The following is a 14,215-nucleotide window of genomic DNA, read 5'->3' as shown; positions in this document are numbered from 1 at the left end:
ATAGCATGCTAGGAAGCTGTCGGGCTCTGTGCTCTCTCAGCCAGTCAGAGAGCCTGCAGATGGGTTCAGTTGCTGAGTCTCCTCAGCAGTATCTGAAAGTTGAGTCCCTGCCTTTCCTTCTTGAGAGCTTTTTCCTTCTGTCCCTGAGGAACCTGGTTCACCAAGGGTATTGATCTTCCTTCCTTCCTTCCTTCCTTCCTTCCTTCCTTCCTTCCTTCCTTCCTTCCTTCCTTCCTTCCTCCCTTCCTCCCTCCCTTCCTCCCTCCCTCCCCCTCCCTCCCTTCCTCCCCCTCCCTCCCTTCCTCCCTTCCTTCCTCCTTTGCTTCCTTGCTTCCTGGGGTTTGAACTCAGGTCCCGGGCGCTGTCCCTGAAGAGCTCTTTTGCTCAAGGCTAACACTCTATCACTTTGAGCTTCAGCACCACTTCCAGTTTTCTACTGGTTAATTGGAGATAAGAGTCTCTTGAACTTTCTGGTTTGAGCTGACTTTGAACTGTTATGGTCAGATCTCAGCCTCCTGAGTAGCTAGGATTACAGGTGTGAACTACCAGCACCCAGATAGGTCCCCTCTCCCCTTCTCTCCCCTTCTCCTCTCCCCTGTCCTCTTTTTCCTTTCCTTTCCCCTCCCCTCCCCCCTCCCTCCTCCCTCCCTTCCTTCCTTTTCTTTCTTTTGTGCCAGTCCTGGGACTTTTGTGTCTGGGTGCTGTGCCTGAGTTTCTTTTGCTCAAGGCTAGTGCTCTACCACCTGAGCCACAGTCCATTTCAGGCTTTTTTGATGATTAATCTAAGAGTCTTAATGGACATTACTGCCTGGGCTGGCTTCGAACCTTGGTCCTCAGATCTCAGCCTCCTGTGTAGATAAGATTACACACGTGAGCCATTAGCACCTGGTTTGATTTTTTTATTTCTACTTACTTTGTGCAGTGCTGGGGATGGAACTCCGGGCTTTGCACATGCTAGGTAGGCAAGTATTTTATAGGTGAGCTACATCCCAACCCAGGTTTAATTTTTGACTGTTTATAAGGTTTGAAAAGACCTCCTCTGCTGGGGGTGGGGGTATGTAACTCAATGATAGAGTACATTTCTACAATACATGAAGCCTTGGGTTTGGTCCTTAGCATGGCAAAAAAAGAAAAGGACCTTTGTCTTGTACACCTACCGTACTTACTCTTGTTCTATTGTGGCAGCTACCTTCCCCATTTTTTTAGTAGAACCCTTTACCTCTTTATTTTTATTTTTTTGCCTGTCTGTGGTTAAAAAAAAAATTAGGGCCTCTAATTTTCTTGACTGTCTTTCTACCACTACAGCTATGCCTGGGTCTAAGTTTTTTGTTTTTTTTTTTTTGTTTGTTTGTTTTTTGCCAGTCCTGGGGCTTGAACTCAGAGCCTAGGCACTGTCCCTGAACTTCGTTTGTTCAAGGCTAGCACTCTACCACTTGAGCTACAGCTTTACTTCTGGCCTTTTCTGTTTATGTGGTGCTGAGGAATCAATCCCAGGGCCTCATGCATGCTAGGCAAGCATTCTACCACTAAGCCACATTCCCAGCCCTAACTTTTTTCTTTTCTTTCTTTCTTTTTTTTTTTTTTTTTGCCAGTGCTGGGGCTTGAACTCAAGGCCTTGTGTTCTGTCTCATGGCTGGTGCTCTATTACTTGAGCCATGCCCCAGTTTCCCAGCCTATCTTTTTAATGGTTGATTGATTGGTTTTTTGGTTATATATGTATGTATGTCAGTCATGGGCCTTGAATCTGGGCCTGGGCTCTGTCCCTGAGTTTTTCTGCTCACTGCTAGCATTATACCACTTTGATCCACAGCGCCACTTCTGGTTTTCTGGAGGCTAATTGGAGAAAAAGTCTCTCAGACTTTGCAGCCCTTGGCTGACTTTGAAGTGTGACCCTCAGATCTCAACCTCCTGAGTAGCTAGGATGAGAGAGGCCTGAGCCACTCAGGCCCGGCTTGGTAGTTATTTTTGGAGATAATCTCTCAAACGTTTCTTTTGCCCTAGCCAGCCCTCATATCACTATCCTTCTCAGTCTTCTAAGTAGCTAGGGCTAGAGGTCTGAACCACTAGCTTTCCATGCCACATTGTCTATGTTAGCTTTCTTTTTAGACTATACTATCTGGCTCGTTTTTGTGCTATGAGAGTTCTCTGTCATTGTTTATTCCTGTACTTCTCCCATCCTGTGTAGAAGTAACACAAGTTGCTAGTCATTGTATATATTATAAACATCTATGGCTACAAAATTCTTATTTTGTTGCTCTCTTTTTCCTCTTTGCTGGTTAATTCCCCCCTTCCTTCCCCTCCCCCCACAGTCTGACCTTGACTATGCCTCATAGCTTATACTGACCTTTTCCGGAATGCTAGGATTATAGGTATGCACCACCACACCCAGCACTCATTCCTTTGTTTGCTTCTCTCTGGATCTCACTAGTTCCTTGACTCCCCTGAGCCTCCACCATTGCTGTGGAACTCAATGTTGGAGAGAGCTCTTGTCATTGTGCTTAAACATCTTGGGTCCCCTTAAAAATTCCGTGTTGCTCTTGTGTTGTAACCCATTCCACTGGCTCTGCTGCTGCTTCCTCCTGAGAATTTCCTTTTCTATTGGGTTCCTTTCTATGTCTAGGTGGAATACATCCTGTGGTAACTTGCTGAGAAAGTGTGGGTATTTGGGGGTGGGAGGGGGTGGCTGACAAGAAGCCAGTGGTATGTAGGAAGGCAGAGAACACCTTAAAGGCATCATTGGGATGGATGTGCTCATGGGATTGGTGGAAAGTACGCAAAGACAGTGAACCAGTAGATCTCTTCCTCCAGGCCACCAGAAGGAGCTAGCTTTACCTTTTGGAGATTGTAAAAGAGAACAGATCTAGAAGTGGTTGTTGAATGATAGTCTGCTCCCATGATGCTAGATTAAACCTAATATCCCTTCACCTTGCCCCAGGATACTAGAATCTCCCTCTCTGGGGAATTGGGACCTTGGATCCTGTGTGTTTCACACTGCCAGCACTTATTTGTCTCTTGGTCCAAGCATTCAGTTGGTCCATGACAGAGGGCATTATAACAAGCTCAAGGGACAAGAGGTGACCCCAAAGCTGTGAAAGACTCAGTGTGCCTTGACTTTTATTTCTGTCTCAAATGCTTGATACTTGGTTAGTGCCATGGATATTTATTTGCTTTGGGGTGCCTTTGTGTTATCTCTGGGTTGATGGTCTGTTTGGGAAGTCAGGGTCTTCTGCCCACTGGTGGTGGCAGTATAGACTGTCTGCTCACTTACCCACAGTCTTGTTCTGTTTTCTTTTTTTTTTTTGGCCAGTCCTGGGGCTTGGACTCAGGGCCTGAGCACTGTCCCTAGCTTCTTTTTGCTCAAGGCTAGCACTCTGCCACTTGAGCCACAGCGCCACTTCTGGCCATTTTCTGTATATGTGGTGCTGGGGAATCGAACCTAGGGCCTCGTGTATCCGAGGCAGGCACTCTTGTCACTAGGCCATATCCCCAGCTCCTTGTTCTGTTTTCTTGGTGGTGGTATTGTGCCACTCTACCACTTGAGCCTCGACGCCTTTATCCCTTTTTGCTCTGATTGGTTGTTGGGTTTTTTGGTGGGGGTTGCTGAGCCTGGTGCTTAATTAAACTCAGGGCTAGTGCTCTACCAGTTGAGCCACAGCTTTGCTTTTGGCTTTTTGGTGTTTAATTTGAGATAAGAATCTTATGGACTTTTCCTGTTGGGGCTGGCTTCAAACCATGATCTCGGCCGTCTGAGTAGCTAGGATTACAAGCATGAGCCACTGGCACCCATTCTCGTTTGTTTGTTTTTGTTTTTGCTGCCAGTCCTGGGGCTTGAACTCAGGGCCTGAGCACTGTCCCTGGCTTCTTTTTGCTCAAGGCTAGCACTCTGCTACTTGAGCCACAGTGCCACTTCCAGCCTTTTCTGTGTGTGTGTTTGTGTGTGTGTGTGTGTGTGTGTATGTATATGTATGTGCATGCATATATATATATATATGGTGCTGAGTAAGCAAACCCAGGGCTTCATGTATATGAGACGAGCACTTTACCACTAGGCCATATTCCCAGCCCCGCACCCATTCTCCAGTTAGTTTTGAGTTAGGGTTTTGCTTTTTGCCTGAGTCAGCCTGAACCACAATACTATTTATGCCTTCTGTGTGTCTGGGATAGGTGTGTACCACCATACTCAGCCGTTAGTTGAGGATAGGATCTTGCTAACTTTTTGTCCAGACCGTCTCTGCCTCCCAAGTATCTGGAATTATATGCATGAGCCACTCGCCTGTCCCTAACATATAACATCTTTTCTGATTTCATCAGAAACAACCCATCCTTATTGCTTCTTAATGCACATGTTAGTGTTAGATCACTGCTCTGTCCTATGTGGTGTATTCTGTGGTCTTTTGCAGGAACTCTTTCCCAGGAGTATATTCCTACATCTGCATTGGCACTCTCCTAGGAATCTGATAGAATTCACTTGTAAAGCCAGGTGGTTGCTAAGAGCTTGAGATGAGGGAGTCAGGGTTAACTGAATGTCTCTTGAAAGTCTTGACCCCAGGGGAAGCTATTGGGAAAGCCTCGGTAGGCTGAGAGTTTTCATCCATCACCTGAGGAGAGGATTTTACTCTGCTTGTGGTTCGTTTTGTCACCAGTTTTCCAAACTAGGAGGTTGACTGATTTTTACTTATGTGTTTATTTCTCTATTTAGTGGTATGGGGGGGTTGAACTCAGATCTTCATGCTTGCTAAAGCCATGACCCAGTCTTTTTTTTTTTTATTAATTAAATTTTATTAACAAGGTGTTGTGCAAAGGGGATACAGTTACATAAGGTAGTGAGTACATTTCTTGTGCTATTTGTTACACCCTCATTTTTCTTTCCCTTCCCTAGATCAGGTAGGCATATATACAATATCCAGTGTACCTAAATCATATACAGTAACCACGTAGGCATGACCCAGTCTTTTGATTTTAAGTTCTTTTTCAGATGGGTTCTTATGCTCTTCCCCCCCCCCCTTTTTTTTTTTTTTTTAAATCAGGGCTGGCCTCAGACTTTGATCCTCCTATCTGTACCTCCCAAGTAGCTGGGATTACAGGCATGAGCCTGTAATTGTGCCTAGCCTTTAGTTTAATTTATAATTGGACTAGAAGAGGAAGAGACCATATCCAGAGATGATAATTTTGGCTTCTTGCTCCCCTTACATGGAGTTCCTGGTTCTGGATTCTGATTTTCATTTTATTTGGCCAGAAGCTTTGCTGGGCAGGTCCTCCATCTAGATGTTGGTTGAGCCTTGCCCTCCTTTAAAGTGCCTCAAACATGTTCCGTAGTGTCCTGACACTGGTCCACTAGGAGGGCAGAGCTGCCCTAGGCACACCTGTCCGGCTGTACTGGCTATGGGGCCGTCATAATGGAGGGTGTGGGGGTAGTCCTGGGCAGGCTCTCCAGCCCCACTGTGAGCTAACATGGAATCTTGAGGGTACCTTCTTGAGTCAACCTGCTCAGTTCCCCAAGGATGAAGGGAGCACCGGGGCAGGGCCGAGACCACCACACGTGAGGCATGGCTCCCCCACTGTGATTCCTGGCCCAGCCATGCTGCTGTGGGAGAGTGGCCCAGGCTCACCATCGCCCCCACCCTCTGTGGCAGGACTGCACACTGCCATCAAGGTAGGTGCTGGCCTGGTAGCTTTGCTCAGGTCCTCAAGGGCCTTCTAGACCTTCCAGAACTGTCCAGTAGGCAGCCACCAGACAGCTGCATGTGGCAGTTTAAGTTAACTTTATGTTAGAAGTTAAGTTCAAGTGCTCAGTAACCCCCATGACTAAATAGCCATCACTGGGATTGCCCCAGCTGTTACCTCTGCTCCATTTTGACCAGGTTGCAACTGCACCACCCCGCATGGTGCCCATTGCCTTGCTTGAAGGGAACGGTCATACTCCTCACAGTCTCGCCCCTTACCAGCTCTTGAGCTTTTGCTCTGCTCTCTGGGACCCTCTCCCATCCCATCCTTCAAAGTGGTAGAACTTTAATTAATGTCTTTTTTTGGCCCCACCCATGGCACCCTAAGGAAATTCTGGCCCTGTCTGAGCCAGCCTTCCTAGGCTGTGTTGCTCTCTGCCTGTTTTCCAGCCTGGCAGCTTGTGGGGCCGGGGTTGTGAGGGTGAGTGTGAGTGAACAAGGTGGAGTTCGCTGCTTGGGCTGTGAGCTGCTGGTGGACAGAAGCTGCTGTTAGTAGCAGCTTACACAGATTTGACTGTGTGAGCAAGGAGAATTAACTGTCACTTGCTGAGGGGATTAATTAGGAAAACGCTTCTGATGAAAACCAAGAAGTACTTTTGAAGTTGGACAGGGAACTTTTGACTGTCTCTGGTTCTCCGCCAAGCTGTCCCCAAGGATGGGCAGGAATGGAAAGCTGCTGCCACCGCCACCACCACCACTGCTGCTGTTGTTGCTCTGGACGCAGGAGCTAGGCCTCCAATTCTGACTCCCAGTCTTGGGAAAGGGGAGGAGCCTTTTTCTGGACCTTGCTGGGCTGAACTCCAAATGTTGAGAAAATGTTTGATTCTAGTCAAGATGGTATGTGAATGCTTATCCAGAACACAAAATGGATGTGGTTCTGCCGACAGGCCCAAGCTCAGAGTGGACAACTTCCCATGATTCCATGCAGCTCTTTTTGTATGGTAACTGCAGCCAAGCTGTCATTTTTCACTGGGAACTGTTTTGGTTTTTATTGTACCATTCCCAGGGATTGTTGTTTTTCAGAAGGTGCTAGACTTGGGGTTACCCATCTGTCATCTGGATTGGGAGAACCTATTGCAGGTGTGCCTCTCCAGAGAAGGAAGGATCCTTTTTGAACCTGGTGTGAGCAGATGAGTGCAAAGGCCCTGTGGCTGCATGTGCACATCTTCCATGTGACTGCTTGGCAGTGGGCCAAGCAAATGGCTCTTCCCCCAGCAAATGGACCTGCTAAAAATAAAAATAAGCAGGCAGCCGGTTAATTCCAACAGATTCAAAATAGCAAATGGCCTCTCCACCAGCCCTTGGGTGGGGCTCTGTCCCCTCCTGGAGGAGGCTTTTCCCTGACTACAAGCCACCGCCTGTAGTTAGCTGTGACGCTGAGGCATTGGGGTGTGCAGTGCTCAGGCCACTCAATTACATCTTGGGAGATTCAGGAGGTTGTAAGGAAGGAGAAAGAAGAGAGATGCTCTTTATGTGCCTGTGTGAAAACAGAACAGTAAAACCTGTTAAAAATCATTCCAAAGGGCTGGGGATATAGCCTAGTGGCAAGAATGCCTGCCTCGGATACACAAGGCCCTAGGTTCGATTCCCCAGCACCACATATACAGAAAATGGCCAGAAGCGGCGCTGTGGCTCAAGTGGCAGAGTGCTAGCCTTGAGCGGGAAGAAGCCAGGGACAGTGCTCAGGCCCTGAGTTCAAGGCCCAGGACTGGCCAAAAAAAATCATTCCAAAGAGAGAAAATTTTAGGAGCTTTTCCCCAAGATTTAAAAGCAAAAATAAGCTGGGTACTAGTGACTCCTACCTGTACTCCTAGCTCCTCAGGACACTGAGACCTGAGGATGGCAGTTGGGATCCAGTCCAGGCAGGAAAGTCTGTAAGACTTCAATTGACTAATCTCCAATTAACTACCAAAAAGCTGAAAGTGGAGCTTGCCTTCTAAGGTTAGAATGATAGCCCTGAGCACAAAAGTTCAGGGACAGTGCCACACCTTGAGTTCAAGGCCCAGGACTGGCACAAAAAATAGAGTAAAAATTAAAAAGTTACCCAGGCACAACAATACCTAAAATAAGGAAAGAACACAGATGCCCTATAGTAGATGAGTGGGTCCAAAAAATAGGGTAACTATGCACAATGAGATTTTACAGCCATTAGAAAGAATAAAAGGTCTTTTGCAGGGAAATGGATAGAACTAGAACAAATCATGGGGTCAGCCAAACTCAGAGAGACAAATGGCACATGTTCTCTCTAATATGCAGAAATTAGATCTAAAACACACTGGGATGTGGTAAATTATGCAGGATTCTAGATACTAACACACACTGAGACAGAAAAAGATACTCCAAGAAGAAAAATACAAAGATGCAATGCCTACATGCCTCTTTATATTTATATAAAGTATATAATTAAAATGAACTCCAAGATATGAAAACAGATCTCTTTTCTTTTTAAAAAATTTATAATTTATAATTTTTAAATTTTTTGATTATTCTGTCTTCTTTATATATGACATTCATGTGTATATCTTTGGGAGGGTACAGAGCTTTAGTAGGGTGCTCAGGAGGGTACAGAACTTGAGGGTAAAAGCTTAAAAAAAAACTCAGCAGTGGAGCTCACTGGACACTGATGAAAGGTGAGCTATGCAACTTGTAGGTGGGCACAGGAGGGAGGGATTGGGAGAATGAGAGAACAGAAGACGTCACTTCAGGCCTCCAGTCCTCCCCCCCGCCTTTTTTTTTTGCTGGCTATTTTGTATGTGTGGTGGTACTAACACTTGACCTAAGGGCCTCAAACTGTTGCTTGGCTCTTTCACTCACAGCTAGTGCTCTTACCAATTGAATCACACCTCCAGTCCAGCATTTTGCTGGTTAGTTGGAGATAAAAGTCTCACAGACTTGCCTGGGCTCACTCCACATCTGGATCTTCAGAGCTCAGCCTCCTGAAGAACTAGGATTACAGGTGTGAAGCCATCAGCTGGTGTTGCTGGTTATTTTGGAAATGGAATGTAGCAAACATTTCTGCTAACTGGCTTGAACTATTATTCTTCAGATCCTAGGCTCTTGTGTAGTTAGAATGACAGGTGCTACCTACTAACACCCAATTTAGCCCTTTCCTTGAGGGGTCGGAAGTAGATGCTGATGGAAGAGCCTTCGTTACCATGGCAAGACCCAGGTAGGTTTTGTTGCAACCAAGGCTGATGCTGTTCTTGGTGGAAAGTGGCTCTCATCTGTAGTCCTCCTACCCAGGTAGCAAGGAAAAGTAAATCCTGCTCTCTCTCTAGGGCCTTCATACCTTAGTACCTGTGTCTGAAAGCAGGCCTAAGGAAAAAGGCTTTCTCTTAAGCCACTCCCTGTCTAGAAGTAGTGGGTTGTTGACTCTACTCTAATGGAGGCTGGGGTCAGTGGGCTCTGTGAATGAATCTGGGTGGATTGTTCTAGATTCTCAAGTTAGCAGTGTTGGATACCTTCTAGGATGTGTATGTTTGTGTCTGTGCGTGTGTGGTGTGTATTTTGTTTGAACTCAGGGCATTATGCTTGTTAGGTACTCCACCACTTGAGTCACACCTCCAGCCTTTGGACCACTTCATATATATTCATATGTGAAAGACACTGGAATGAAACAACCACAAAGCAAATCTCCCTAAACTTTATTGAGTGAGAGAGAGAGAGAGAGAGAGAGAAAGAGAGAGAGAGAGAGTGTGTGTGTGTGAGAGAGAGAGATATTAGAGAGCAGTGATTCTCAAACTTGGCCCTGTGTTAGAATCACATAGGGTTAAAACAAAAACAAAATTCTCACCCATCAAAGATCCTGACTTAATTGGTCTGGATGCCACTTTGACCGTGGGCCTTTAAAAGTTATCTCAGCTGAGCATGGTGATAAATTCTGTAATCCCAGTAATTGGGAGGATGAGGCTACAGGAATTAGGAGTTCAATGCCTGCTGGGTTTACACAGTGAGACTTTGTTTCAAAAGCTGTAAGCTGAAACAAAAACAAAAGCTTCTTTAGTGATAATGTGGATCCAAGTTAGAGAACCACTGTTACCAAAAAGTTTTTTGGTTTTTTTTTGTAGATAAGAAATCCCCCCCCCCCAAAAAAAAGAAATCCCAAGGAATCTACCAAAAAACTACCTGAACTCATAAACTACTTTGTCAAGGTTGAAGGATACAAAATCTATGTATTAAAAATCTCCCTGCTTTCCCAACTGGATGGCTTGGGCTTGTATGGGCCATCCCAGTTTGTTGTTTTTTTTTTTTTATTTTATGGAGTTATGAGGGCATGAATGTGTACACAGTGGTCAATAACGTGTGTGTGGGGCTGGGGATATAGCCTAGTGGCAAGAGTGCCTGCCTCGGATACACGAGGCCCTAGGTTCGATTCCCCAGCACCACATATACAGAAAACGGCCAGAAGCGGCGCTGTGGCTCAAGTGGCAGAGTGCTAGCCTTGAGCGGGAAAAAGCCAGGGACAGTGCTCAGGCCCTGAGTCCAAGGCCAGGACTGGCCAAAAAAAAAAAAAAAAAAAAAAAACGGAAAAAAAAAAATAACGTGTGTGTGTGTGTGTGTGTGTGTGTGTGTGTGTGTGTGCGCGCATGCGTGCGTGTGTGCTAATCCTGGTGCTTAACCAGGACCCAGTCAGGTCCTAGGTCTGTCCCTGAGCTGCTTTGCTTAAGACTAGCATTCTACCACTTTGAGCCTCAGCTCTACTTTTGGCTTTTTGAGTGGTTAATTGGAGATAAGAGTCTCATGGACTTTCCTGCTCAGGCTGTCTTAGAACTGTGATCCTTGGATCTCCGCCTTCTGAGTAGGTAAGATTACAGGTGTGAGCCACCACACCCTAATAACTTATTTCTTTTCTTTTTTAGTGGGTAGGTACTAGGGTTTGTACTCGGGACCTCATGCTTGCTAGGTAGGCACTCTGCCACTGAGCCATGCCTCCAACTCTTTTTTGTTGTTGTTGTTTTCAAAATAGAGTCTCTGCCTGAGCATGTACCTGGACTGTGAGTTGCCTGTGAGGCTTCTCATCTGGGATGGGAAGGTGTGGGATGACAGGTATGTTGTACCACAACAAGCTTTTCTCTTGAGAATGGAATCTTAAAGAGTTTTCTTTCCCAGTTGGCCTCTAACCACAATCCCCTCAACTTCAGCCTCCTACATAGTAACAGTTAAGATGAAAGTACCTCACTACATCCAGCTACTGGTACAGAAGGGGTCTTGCAAGCTTTGCTGCCTGGGATGGTCCATGCTCACAAGGTTTTCAAGAGCTCTCTGAAAACGTAGTATGAATGTCCCCTTTTCTTAGCCTGTATAATCATCTTCCCTGTGGATCCATGGACTGGAGGATTCCAGGCTTAGTACAGAATAGAACCTTGATACTCATTCTGTGGTTGTTGGACTGAGTCAAGTATTCCATTCCAAACCAGATGATAGGAGTAAAATTGCCTCATTGAATCTAAAGCCATTCTTGGCTTCAGGTAGCATCAGTGAGTCTACTCAAAGGAGTGGAGGCAAAATCACCCAATGGTTTTGTTGTTGTTGGTTCTGGGGCCTGAACTCTGGGCCTGGGTGCTGTCCTTGAGCTCTTTCACTCAAGGCTACTGTTCTACCACTTTGAGCCACAGCTCCACTTTTGGCTTTGGGGGGTGGTTAATTGGAGATTAGAGTCTCACAGACTTTCCTGTCTAGGCTGGCTTTGAACCGCAATCCTCAGATCTCAGCATACTGAGTAGCTAGGATTATAGGCAAGAGCCACTGGTGCCCAGCCCAACTTCTTTTGAATATTGGAACGAATCACAGAATTCTATTTATATTTGTGGTCTTTGTAGCAAAACTCAAGCCCATCTGAAGGTGTAATGTATCATGTCAAGTGTGTAGTGCCTGTGCTCTTATTACCTGGCTCTCATAATATCTTCCTTTTCCTCCTACTCTCCCCAGGCGTAACTACTTCACATCTCTAGGATGGCAATCCACTTCCGCACACTCTTACCTTTGGCATTGCCTGGAATGTTGGTGATCCTTGGCTGGTGGTGGTTTTTCTCTCGAAAAAAAGAACAAGTCAGCAACAGTGACAAGTTGGCGGAGGCAAGTGCCGTAGCACTGAAGGCTAGCCCTGTCATCAAGGAACGGCTCCCCATGGAAGAGTCTTCTCCTGGCATTGTGATTACACCCCCCAGTGTCCCACAGTCTCTAGAAAAGGAACAGTCCACTGCAGGCGTGCCTTCCGTGGAGCCCTCAGCCTTGCTGCGGATGCACATGGTCTGTCGCAGGTCAGAATCCTCAAGCAGCCTTCCTAACACCATAGACACAAGATTGCAGCCAGGAACGCTCAGAGACGACAGTGCAAAGGTGGAACTCTCCCTGATGGGTGATGAAGTGAAACCCGTTCCTCCCGAGCATCCCCTCCCACCCACAAAGGATGTGCCATTTCCCCATGAAGCGGTTGAAGTGGGCAAGCAAGAGTCCGAATTGGGAAAGGCATCAGGGAATGGCTGGCCCAGCCAATCTGTGGTCCCTGCAGAGAAGCATGGCCCTGGGGAGAAGGCGAGAGAGACGGGCAGGGCTGAGGGGACTGGCGATGCAGTGCGGGGAGAGAGCGTGCTTGAAGAAGGTCTGTTATCCCAGGAGTATGTCCCAGAACTGGAGAGCAGCAAGGTCCTCGGCCTGGCCCCCTTGGGAGGTGGGGGAGAGAAGGGAAGTGGGGGCTTGCACCAAGTGGGCAAGCCCCTGCAGAAGGAAGAGCGTGTAGGAAAGACGCTGAGCAATGTGGAGTCGGCTCGCCCAGAGTTGGCGGAGGAGGAGACCCAGGTCACCCAGGTCAGAGATGGCCAAGTCTGTGATGGAGACGTGGGCAAAGAAGAAACCTTGGATAAAAATGAGCAGATTGAGAAGGCTGCCTTCCAGATCATCTCCCAAGTGATCTTGGAAGCGACTGAAGAGGTGCTGGCTACCACAGAAGGCAAGACGGCAGGCCAGGCCCATCAAGCTTCCACCACCAAACCTCAAGGGCAGGAGGAAGAGAGCAGGGCCTCAGTCAGCCAGAAAACTCTCCTGGGGCAAGACGCTACAAAGCCTGCTACAGCCACAGCAGGGACAGCCAACAGTCCACTAGACCCTTCCCTGGCCTTGCCCGGCCAGCCAGCAGAGGACCTGCCACCGCCAAAGACCTATGTGAGCTGCCTGAGCAGCCCTCTCTCCAGCCCCACCAAAGAGGGGAAGCCAAAGAACTCCGCACACCCCATCTCCCTGGCAGCCTGTCCCCCACCAGCTGCCCCCTTAGTAGAGTCAGTGGATGAGACAAGCATCCTGGGAAGAGATGCCACGTGTGTCACCTGCATGTCCAACAACAGCCAGAGTGTTCCCTCCACGGCCTCCCCTGGGCAGTGCTCAGATTCAGGGCTTGACGACTGTTGCACAGAGAACAACTCGAGCTCCAGGGACAAGACCGTCAGCCCGCCGCTGCCAGACAGTACTGGGCCCTTCAGCAATGGGGTGCTGAAGGGGGAGTTATCAGACTTGGGGGCTGAGGATGGATGGACCATGGACGCGGAAGGAGATCACTCGGGAGGTAGGAGGGCCTTGGGTGCTCACTTGGAGAGTCGGGGGTCTCCCTTTGCTCATTAGGGAAAGGTGGCTGGCCCACTCACCCCTCCCTCTGTACTTCCACAGCAAAGTGATGGTGCCTGCAGCTCTGTCCCAACTGCCTACAGATGTGGCTGGGGCAGAGAGCCTGGGGAGTCAGGCTGCCCCGAGACCCCAAAGCCTCAGGGGGCTATCCTTTGGTTCACCAGCCAGGGAGCCTCCCCCAGCCCTTTAGAAGGAACCAGCTCAGAGTTGGCTCCTCTGGGCAGCCTCTTCTGTTGAATGCTAACCTCTTCCTGGGCTTTTCACCGAGAGGCCTCCTTAGTTTTACTCCCCCCAGAGCTGGGGTGGGCAAGTGTTTCCTGATGGCTGACTTCCTTTCCTCATGTGCTTGTCCCATGTCTTCACCTGCTCTCCTCCTCCAGAAGCTCTCCCAGGGTAAGTGCCCCATGGACGGCCGCAGCTTTGAGCACTGGCAGGAGGCTGAGCCGCCCTGGGTTGTTGCTGTCACCTCCTCCTCCGCAGAGCCTCAGCCATTTTCTCTCTGTGCAGCTGCAGCTCCACCCCAGGAGAGAGGGCACTTTGGTAACGAAGTGTCCACTGGGTTTTTCGAGTGCTGACCCCAGCGTAGACAGTTCAGCCTGCTAACTTAACAGGTCAGCAGCTCCTGACCCTGCTTTTGCAGCTTCCCTGGGGTAATTTATCTCGTGGAGGATGCCATGATCTCTCCCCCGTGGCTCTTCTGCGTGTTGGTCCTGGAGCCAGTCCCTCTCACTTCCAGCTCCATCAGGGAAGCTTCCTTGGGTGTTTTGCCACCCTGAGGTGCTGTTGGTTAAGACTGCTAATGGGTTTTACGGCCTCTAAAAGAAAACAGATGCTGCCAATCATGATGATGGAAGACCACAGATACTATAGGGTCT

The 14,215-nt window shown here is 48.0% G+C and overlaps 1 protein-coding gene across 1 annotated transcript in view; it reads left to right on the top strand.

The window, feature by feature from the left end:
* Akap1 (A-kinase anchoring protein 1) overlaps nt 1–14,215 on the top strand; it is a 35,302-nt gene that overhangs the window by 8,893 nt on the left and 12,194 nt on the right. Inside the window, exon 2 of the mRNA XM_048365213.1 lies at nt 11,652–13,281. Coding sequence (XP_048221170.1) covers nt 11,676–13,281 — 1,606 coding nt within the window. The 5' untranslated portion in view covers nt 11,652–11,675. The remainder of the gene's footprint in view (nt 1–11,651; nt 13,282–14,215) is intronic.

This window comes from Perognathus longimembris, chromosome 17 (genome assembly GCF_023159225.1).
Source record: "Perognathus longimembris pacificus isolate PPM17 chromosome 17, ASM2315922v1, whole genome shotgun sequence".
Classification (NCBI taxonomy): domain Eukaryota; kingdom Metazoa; phylum Chordata; class Mammalia; order Rodentia; family Heteromyidae; genus Perognathus; species Perognathus longimembris.
The sequence above is the reverse complement of the archived record's forward strand: the minus strand, read 5'-3'. Positions and strand labels throughout refer to the sequence as shown.